The 10215-nt window shown below is 39.7% G+C and overlaps 1 protein-coding gene across 1 annotated transcript; it reads right to left on the reverse strand.

Annotated features, from left to right (window-relative positions):
* Positions 1-1497: 1497 nt before the first annotated feature.
* tfa (transferrin-a) lies at positions 1498-9648 on the reverse strand. Its single transcript, XM_014031232.1, has 17 exons — positions 9553-9648; positions 9245-9393; positions 8906-9011; positions 8618-8809; positions 6663-6792; positions 6467-6522; positions 6165-6328; positions 5924-6077; positions 5666-5829; positions 5452-5548; positions 4912-4932; positions 4416-4580; positions 4096-4246; positions 3872-3939; positions 3270-3421; positions 1910-2102; positions 1498-1815 (listed from the first exon to the last, which is right to left on the reverse strand). The coding sequence occupies exons 1-17, from the start codon at positions 9590-9592 to the stop codon at positions 1772-1774; spliced, it is 2046 nt and encodes a 681-aa protein (XP_013886686.1). The 5' UTR covers positions 9593-9648; the 3' UTR covers positions 1498-1771.
* Positions 9649-10215: the final 567 nt, after the last annotated feature.

The raw sequence follows: 10215 nt of genomic DNA on the forward strand, positions 1-10215 counted from the left end.
GTATTTATTATTTTTGTTTTGTATTTGAATTAACCTAGCTGTCATGTAGACACATTTAAATTTCTACATTTCACGGACTTTCAATATAACAGAGTAACTTGTTTTGTTTTGTCCCCTTTTTACTTTTAGTTTTATTTATATAGAATAATAAACTTTGAACCACAGAGATCAAAAACTGCACAAAATTAGAGCTCAGACAAGGAATGTCASCAAAATAGCTTTAAAAATTGTTTGCAAAATGCAGAGTTAAACACAATGAAGATGACACATGAGATGAATGCAAAAATAAATGAATAGATAAGGCATCATGGGAAAACAAAACTATACATTTCAGAAACTTATCAGATACCTGAAGCCCATTTCTGCCGCTCCACTTAAAAATAGTAGAATAAATAGCCTTTTTTGTCATTGCACAAGCCTGTACAACAAAATTGAACACATAAAGACACACAAGAAAACAGCAATATACACAGAATAGACAAAACCAATATTAAAGTAGTTATTGTGCTTAGAATGTGTGGCTGGTGTTCAAAGTCTGAAGAAACTGGTTTTGAGTCTGAAGGTGTGGCTTTGAAGTGGAGGACCCTCTCCATGCACTGATGTTGAGTGGTGCAAGGGCAGCCTTGCTCCATGACAACCTTCTTGGTTTTCAGGGTGTTGACTTACAGCTTGTTCCTGACACACCACCCCTCCATCTTGCTCTGTTGACTTGTCTCCACCGATTATAAATCCCACCAGAGTAGTGTCATCTTCATATTTTGTGATGATGTTGGTGGAGTGAGAGGTGGTGCAATTATGGGTGTAGGTGAATAGATGTGGGCTCAGCACACAGCCCTGGGGGAAGCCAGTGTCAGGATGGAAGAGCTGTGCGTACCAATCCTTACAGACTGAGGACGATTTTTAAGGAAGTCCTTAATCCAGGTGGAAGTGGTGGGAGGGGAAGTCTAAGGCAGCCAGTTTGTCCACCACGCAGGATGTCAGGATATAGTATTAATTCAAGACTAGGACAAGTCTGGGACTACTATAATCCATCACTAAGAAAGCTGTTTCAAYAAATCTTGGTTTAAAATGTGATTTAATCTATAATTAGGCCTAATCCCTGTACGGGAAGCCGGCCCTAAGAGTTGAACTGATATTTGTATGAGTCTTGAAGGGATTGTTTTATATTGTGAATGGAAAATCTGCACAATCTGACATTTAATCAAGAGATTTCAACAAGGATCCTAAAAATGACTTTATTTTATTTCCATTCAGTGCTTGCCCATTTTGACCAAAATTGTTTTGAAATATTCCATTTGAAGAATCATGGTAAGTCATCTGCATGTCATTGTGTTTGTTTTTTATCTTCATTTTCAGCACAAATCATGTTTGCTTAAAGGTTGGTAAATTAGTGTTGGCTATTTCAGTTAAAGTAGCTCAACTCAGAGGAAAGAGATGCATAAAGGAAAAAAAACTGTATGTACCATTGTTTAAAAAAAAGAAACAATACTGTTCACATAAAAGAGCATTAAAAAGACTTTATTTGAGAAAAGTTAGGCAGGTTTTAACAAAACAAATTTGATCTCATAACAAAGGAAGTATAACATTCTTTTGCCAGCTGATTTAAAATATCTGATTTTTATTTGAAGGTTGTGGAATCTCTCTGTGAAGTGTATGAAAAAAGCASACATACAACAAAATCAACTTGACCAAAACTCAAATGTGATTAAGGTATCAAGAGGTGGGAAACGTGGGTAAAAATGACTGAAGAACCACACAGTCTGCTCCACTTTTATTGTTCCTGGCAGGAATGGAAAGTGCAAGATTTCTCCAGATCTGGTGAAAGGAAAGAAAACAAATATTGTGTGTGAAAGAGAGGAAAAAAATAAACTTTAACTATAATAAACTGTTCAGGAAGTATAACACAAACCTGGTGTTGTTCCACTGCATTGTCTGAGTGAGGACATGGTATCCATGAATCCTTGTCCCAAAAACTGTGAATAAGTTGTTCCAGAAGTAATCTCCTGGAGACATTTGGTGGAGTCCTTGAAGAGAAGGTTGTTTCCGTTTTCGGACTGGAATAGTCTGAAGACGGGATCATTTTCATTGTTTCCAAACTTGGTCTGGACAGGAAGAGCAAAATCAACGAGTCAGAACCACTCAAAAAGCCATCCTTGGGAATTTTCTAAAGATATGACTTTTTAGTTTGTTTTAGTTTTCAGCTAAACCTTTTACTAAACAGTTTATCAGAATTCTTATGGTTTGTAAGGGTTTTATTAATCAGACTGGGTGCTAACTGTCAATGCTAACCACTTACAAAAACAGATACAAATTGCAAAAAGTGAACAGAGTCTATGTGAGTGTTAATTTGATGTTGAAGAAACTTGCAACTTTCAGTCTTTTTTTGTAAAGAGGGACAAAACAATAACTAACATGGTGCAATCTTTCAATCAAGTCATTAGGGCCCCTTGCTGCGGAAASTGCCAACTATTTTACTCCAACAAACTCATTGACAACTTGCTCATTTTCAACGCTGTGCGCTCATGTCGGAGTTTGGGAAACATCTTGAAAAAGAGGGTTAAATGTCAGTGGAGAACGTGCAATTCCAATGTCCGTTACCCTCAGCGGTTAGAGGGTGGAATACAGTCTATTCTGCTCCCAATATCTAAGCAGAGGTTAGTTAATAATGAACCAAGTTTGCATAACACATTTAACTGGTTGTGTAATGTGAACTGTACACCCCTAGTACATACTAAATTTAACTGTAGGTTTTAACCATGGAATTCTCAATAAAAATGTGTACTGCGTTAACTCTACATTTCTAAATATCTATGTAAAGTTATATGTAATTACCAATTTATTGCATTGTTCTAATTGTCCTCTGGCTGAGGAGGACTTGGGCTTTAACTTCAGTTTATCCATGATTTCCTTCAAATACCCACATTGGCAGAAAGATGATGGGCCAGATCTGGTGTCCAGCTGGCACTGCTGGCTGACTGTCGGTTTGGCAAGTGGTTTGTCAACTATATGAGGGCCAGATCTCGCAATGATGGCACCATTTTTAAAATGGCATGCTACAACTGGCCCAGTTGTGGTTTGGTTTATGTGGTGCTGGCTCATGTATAGACCACCTCTGGCAAACCACATCTGGGCCACCAAAGGGCTATCACTCTTTGCGGTACCTAGGCTGAGAGTTAGTGCCTTGTGCAGGCCAGAAAAAAATAATTAATTAATAATTAGTTTTTTACAAGTAGACAAAACCTAAAGTTGACTTTAAAGGTCATACTGACCTGCTGGTCCAGGAGGATTCGGACCACCTCGTTGCGGATCTCTGGACGAGTCACAACAGCGTGTGCGGGCACCTTTGCCAAGTTACACTGTTCATAGTCACTGGGTGGCACTGGATCTGGTCGCCCGGGGCAGATTAGCTGGTAGTTGTCCACTGATAGCCAAAAGAGTTGGAAAAAAACGGGACAGAATTTGGCATGATGTTTCAGTTTTGTCGAAAACCACCAGCTTCGGATGTTATCATCCATTAAATGGACGTTATTAGCGGTTATCAGTCCCATAGAATGGCTTCAGACTGTCAGCTGGTTAGTATGAGGCATAAAACCACTAAGGTTTTTTATGCAGTCTGGTTAATATGAGGCACAAAGCCACTAAGGTTAGTGTTAGAAAAAATGACATGGGCTACGATAAAGTAGACAGGACTCTGGCGGTAGCAGATTGTTGCATTCCAACATATATGGCACTGGTAACCCACTAGGGGGCACTGTCCGGACAGTCTGAAGCCATTCTATGGGACTGACAACCGCTAATAACGTCCATTTAATGGACTGATAACATCCAAACCGGCTGTGAAAACAACAAATCAGACAGATGATGCCCTTACCATTGCTGCTCTCAAGCACTGTTGTGTGTTTAACAAAAGCAACATCTCCAGCATCCTCTGCTAGACATCTGAAATAACACGCGGCACACTATGTTACAGAAAGCAAACACTTCAAGAAAAACAGATTCCCAACAGTTCAATCAAAGTAGTGATAAAGCAGTTGAGTCTTTTGCATGGAGAAACTTGAGCTTTAATACAGAGACAACCGCAGCCTCTTATCGTACTTGAGGGCTCCAGCGTAACCGTAGTACTGCTCATCGGCGCTGGCTTTGCACTTGGCCTCGTCTCCCACAGCTTTGCCACTGCCTTTACACTGCTGGCAGAACGGAGAGTTGGGCTCGGATCCGGGGGCACATCCACTGCTGAAAAAGTTAGCTGAGGAGGAGAGGAGATGCTGTCAAACTGAGCCAACCCAACAGTGACTCCACATTTTGTAAATAATCTTTACATTTCCAAAACAAGAAGAATCACAATTAAARCAAGAATTGAGTCTCCTTCTTTAGTCCTTTTTTTTTCTTTCAAACAAATATTTTCAGTCACTTACTGAACTGACAGTCTGAAGTCTCTTTGTAGATGCGACCCATGGGGACGTTCCAGCCTGCGGTTCTACCGACGCCCGTGTGGCAAGACCTCTTTCCTTTTAGGGTCTGCCAGGTCACTCCTGAATTCTTCTTTACAACAGCAACAGCAAAATACGTGGAGGATTTGTCTGAGAGGACAGAGAGAAGATCATGGAAAAAAAAGAATGAAAGGCAGCAATTTACTCGTTTCGTATCCTTTATATGTTAATGCAAAGCAGGTCGGTTAAACCTGGGGAGAATTTCTTTCATTCTCCAGTTTTCTCAGGAAGTAGATYGAATGTCAAATATTCGTAAAGAAACTATTTTAATACAACCAACAAAATTTTTATTTTTACTTTTATCAAGTGTTTGTAGAAGCTACAGTGCAACCAAATGATGCCCTTTTCTAAATTCTTTGCACTGGTCTAAATGTGCGGAACAATGCAATATGAAAATGGTTTCTAAAAACAGATTCAGTACCTTCAGAAGAGCTGCAGAGAGCTGCGGAGAAAGACAGAGAAAGATAAATATTTTACAATGTCAAAAAAAAAAGTCAAATAAATACACGGGACGAAACTTATGCCATGAGAAACGGAATGGGAAATGCTCAGACTAGAGAAAGGATAAAGGATGAAGAAAGTATCCCTGATGTGAAACGTCTTTCTGTCAATCTGTGTTTGATTACTCTTTTGGCTTTCTCGTGGACCCGGATGTGACACACACACAAAAAAATGCATTTTGGAATTGAAATTGAATTTAAAAATTAAAAGTAATCTAGTTGAATTTTCAATACACAGAAATACATTTTCAAAGCAAATGAATTCAGATTCAAACTATTAAATTCAGTTTCAGTTTAGCGATATTCATTTTCAAACCAATGCATTTAATTTCAAATCATGCAAATATAGACTCAGTCTGAGCAATTCCAATTCAGTTTCCGGTGGCGCAAGTTTCTTCCCATATAAATGTTGGAATGTATAAAAAGCTTTTTATGTTATTTACTGTATTTAAGTGTCTTACCTGAATCATACTGCTCCACCATGGCAGGAACCAGACCACACTTTCCAGCAGTGTACACCTGACCTCCATCCACTGCTATTGCATCTGCCTCTTTGCGCTGCAGGAAAAAAATAAAATAAAATAAAAAAATCAAACAAACTGATGTCACAMTATGGACTCAAAAATAAAGCCTCTACAATTAACTTAAGTAAAAATGCTTGTGAAAAAGTTTTACCATAATCTTCTTTAGGCACTCGTCAACTGAGGGGGCGTTTTGGCACTCGATGGAAGTGCTGCCATCGGTCATGCTGTTGATGCTCCACGTGTCGCACTTGGAGGTTTCGGCATGGCCCACAGCGCACCATTTAATTGCAGGAGATGCGGTGCCTGGGGTCTGCTCTGTGGGGGGCGGACATGACCACGAACCAGGCTTACAACAGGAACATGTAACGTGCATTACGTGTGTTTCTCTCCTGTTTTTTTTTTTTTTTACCTTTCTTCAGGGATCTGATGATGCTCATGTACTCAGCACCCAGATACAGGAAGGAGTCAGTGTTCGGGGGCAGCTGAACCAGTTTCTTGGTCGAATCCTTGAACATCAGATTCTTGGACGGGGCGTAGGCCTCAGAGGAGAAGAGGTTGAAGTTCTGAAAATGACATCATTAGGAAACATTGCTTGAAAGCCCTCTCTCTTCTTACCTTCAGAGTCAACAGTCARAAAAAATTATTTTTACCTTCACTCCACTGAGGCTGTTCCAGATTAGGTCAGCAAGCTGTGGGTCCTTGCGAGAGATAACGGCGTGAGCTGGTACTCTGCCCAGGTAGCAGCGTTTGTAGTCRTCGATGGGGGCTCGGGTGTTGTCCTTGCAAAGCAGCTCATATTTGGACTTTTCAGAATCTAGAAAAGTAAAAAAAAAAGGTTTTTGACTCTGCATTTGGTAAAGAGAATAAAAAATATTTACTGAAAAATGTTGCAGATGAAACTAGGACCAAAAACCATCATAKTTGGGTTCTCGTTTCATTTTCTGACACTGACCGGGTACAGTGAGATGCTTCACAAAAGCCACATCCCCAACTCCATCAGCCAGACACCTGTTAAGAACAGCTCGTATCAATGTCACAGGCTTAGTGCTTTACAAGAAAACTTCTAAAACTGGWGGGAGCGTAAGACAAGATGCGTAATGGTTGTCAGGTAGCATRAGTCACATTAGAGAGACATAAATTGTACTGACTGAAAGGCTCCGGMGTAGTCGTAGTACGGATTACTGTGGGACCTGGAGCAGTCTCGAGAGCAGAGCTCACATAGTTTGGAGCCTTTTGCTGCMCCTGGGACACAGCTGCTATGGAAGAAGCTGCCCACCGCTGTAAGAAAATAAAATCCACTTTATTATTTGCTGCGACACTGCCTGCTTCTTTCTGCCTGAAATTTATATTTTATGTCCTTAAAACGTCTCCTCAAAGACCTAGTTATCCCTGAGTGGACAAGCCAGGGGTGTGGAGGTCACCTTTCAATCAGAGGCTAATGTGGCTTTGATCTGAGGCCCACACAGTGTGCCAAAGGGTCTTTTGGCAAGACACTGAACTCACCACTGCCCCTGATGTACCAGTGAGAACATGAAAATGTCTGAAGAGTGTAACAGACAGTATACGACATGGGCAATCGTGTAAATGAGTTTTAATCAGTGAGTTCCTCCTGGTAAAATAAAGGAAATAAAAATAATAAAAAGTAATGYGRTTGTGTTTGAAAAACATTTRAAGTATTTTGCAGAAYATGGAGAGGTTAAAAAGCCACAGCAAGTGTGGACCAGTTACCGCAGGGCTATTCAGCTGGTGGCCTGTGGGCCACTTCTGGCCCACTGGTGACTTCAGTTGGGCCAGTCAAGGAGTTCATTACAAAATAAYATTATTTTTGTAAACTTGAATGACATTTTTTTGTAAGAGTGGCAACCCTGTTACATAGATGATCTATGACAGAACTATACAACTCAGACTTCATTTAATATAAAAATAGATATTAAATCATAAAAATATAGAATTTATTTTTTTTTCAATTAGAAAAAATACTGTATATATTTAATTGCTGGATGTCTGGCTGCTGAGCTGCTTTCAGTAACTGTGTCCTCCTGAGCCATTTAAAACGAATACTTCTGATTTACCATAATGCAAATGTCTTACATGCTGACAGGGGCAGAGCTAGACATTTTTGCATAGGGGGGCACAGGGGTGGTCAAGGTGGTTTTTAGGGGGGGCACATACAAATAAGAAAAATCTCTGGATTTGAAAATTCAAGATGAACTCCACAACTAAGTTCAAATGACTAATTCAGAAATTTTGAGCTAACATTTTGTGTGTGATTGTAGCTATGAATGATAAAAAATAAGAAACATGTTRATTGTTAGTCACAACTAAGATAGCTTCTAAAGATAATGATAATTTCATAAATGACTATAATTTAGACATTTTTAAACAAACAGCTGAAAATGAGCCTATAGGCAAAAAAAAATCTTTTAAACAATCTGATTTCAAATACAAAATACAAAATCATTGCCAAAGCTAATTTTAAATGGCTACAACTCAGACGTTTTCAGACATACTGAGCTGAAATTGGGTGTGGTCGTAGCAAGGGCAATCCCCGTAAATTCCCCTGGAAGCTACCCCAGCTAGCAAAAAATATTTCTCATTAACTGCCCATCCTTGAAATGCCACATGCAAACCCCACCTCACTAGTCAATCACACATGCGCATGCCACCCTGGCCTCCCCTCTGGCTCTGCCCCTGCATGCTGATGTCATTAAAGGAGRAGTACTTCAGGGACAGCAGCTGGAAGAAAAACTACCTTTTTTTTGCAGACTCTACAGATATTTTGCATGCAAAACAAAGACAAAAGAATAATATCAGACATTAAAGGGAAGAAAAAAATCTCAGTTTTTTTTGTCTTGAAATTTCAAGCTCATAATATTGATGACAATAAATTAGTCAATTGGGAAAAACACTGACACTAAAAATATATATTTTTAAAATTATCATCTTATAATCAAACCAAAAGAAAAATGCAATGATCAAAAATAAAACATTTATTTTTCCTTAAAAAAATATGACGTCTGTTGCAGTGATAACAAGAGAAACTGTCAAATGTGCTACATTTTAATGAGGACCATGTACAAATTGAAAGAAAAAAAAAACGTACCCTCCTCCACAGGTTTGTCTTCAATGCCAGCCCACTGAATAATACCCATGGACACAAGTGTTCCAATGGGAATGTTCCAGCCGGCAGATTTCCCCAAACCGGTGTGACAAGATTTCTTCCCGCCGAGCTCTCTGATGCCAAACTGAGTTCCCTTCTTCACCACAGCCACGGCGTAGTAGCAGGTGTCGGGAGCTGAATGAGTGGAAATAAAAGACAGAGTAAAAAAAAACACCAAATCAATTCATGGTTTTGTTTGAAGAATAAAGACAGCTGATGTGGAAGGCATACTTTGGTCACCATAATCCTCAACAATAATGGGACCCAGGTCATAGTTGTTGAGCCCAGCAGTGTAAACGTCCCCTCCATCCACTGTGATCGCATCTGCTTCACCTGCCTGTTAGGAAATAGGCAAAATTTAACAGCAGTAACTTTAAAAAGTGATCCCCCACCTCTGTGAAGCCTGTTGTTTGAATGAATCAGTGCATGTGATGCATTTTTATAATGGCCAACAAAAACAAACTTATTTTCTTTTTTTTAAAACCTATAATTATAGACTGATAGGCTACAAAGTCTCTCTCAGGAGTGTTTCTGATAAATCAATGGTAAATSAATGTGATTTCATTCTACCTTGATTGCAATGATGCAGTCAAGGGTGCTGTCTTTCTTCACACAGGCAAAGGTTGGAGCTGCAGCAGCCAGATCCGTGCATTTCCGGTATTCTTCGTTGGATTTTACGCACCATTTCACAGACGGAGCTGGGCTCGCGAGCACCGAGGCTGCAAAGACAAATCATTTGCATTGATTATTATTATTATTATTATTATTATTATTATTATTATTATTATTATTATTATTATTATTATTATTATTATTATTAGTCTGACTTTCATTGAAAAAAAAAATCCAACTTGTGCGGAAATCGCAAAAGTCTTTACCGAGGCATCCGAGCAGCGCCACGAGGAGGAGAGGCTTCATGGTGGACCTGTGGGAGGTGGGTGGTGCAGAGCAGACCGTCTGGGAGGGGAACTGAGGCTTTTATAGCAGACACCGACTGGACCTGGACCACAACGGGGGGCGGGGGTGGGGGGGAATACATCAGTTTGCTTAGGTTTCCCAATCTGTGCGCGCGCCCCCGAACTTTGGCGTGCTGACACGCGGGAGAGATACTCCTCAGACTGTCCAGCATTTCCAMATAATGGAAATTTACAGAGTTTTATTAGAGACAGTCGTATATTGTTTTCACAGCAATTCACAAGAGAGTAAAAATCAACAGTAGTGATTGGCATTTACTGACTGTTTTTCTTTATTTTTACATTTGGAATCCATTTGGTTTTGATTGATCTGAACTGTTCTGCTTTTTGAAAAAGAAAAAAAAAGAGGAGGCGATTGATTTTTTCATCATCTGACTTTTTGTAGCTACTTAGAGCAGCCGATCAACAGGGGCGCCACCAAAGGGGGCCCAATGTAGGGAGTGATGGCCACCCCTGCTCCACCACACTGAACAATAAACACAGTAGGCTGCAGGAATTGTTTATTTGTTTTACTTAAATGTCATTTTTTTTCATGTACTCTATATATACACAGTCAACACCCCCCCC

Source organism: Austrofundulus limnaeus, unplaced genomic scaffold, assembly GCF_001266775.1.
Source record: "Austrofundulus limnaeus strain Quisiro unplaced genomic scaffold, Austrofundulus_limnaeus-1.0 Scaffold6, whole genome shotgun sequence".
In the NCBI taxonomy this organism is placed as follows: Eukaryota; Metazoa; Chordata; class Actinopteri; order Cyprinodontiformes; family Rivulidae; genus Austrofundulus; species Austrofundulus limnaeus.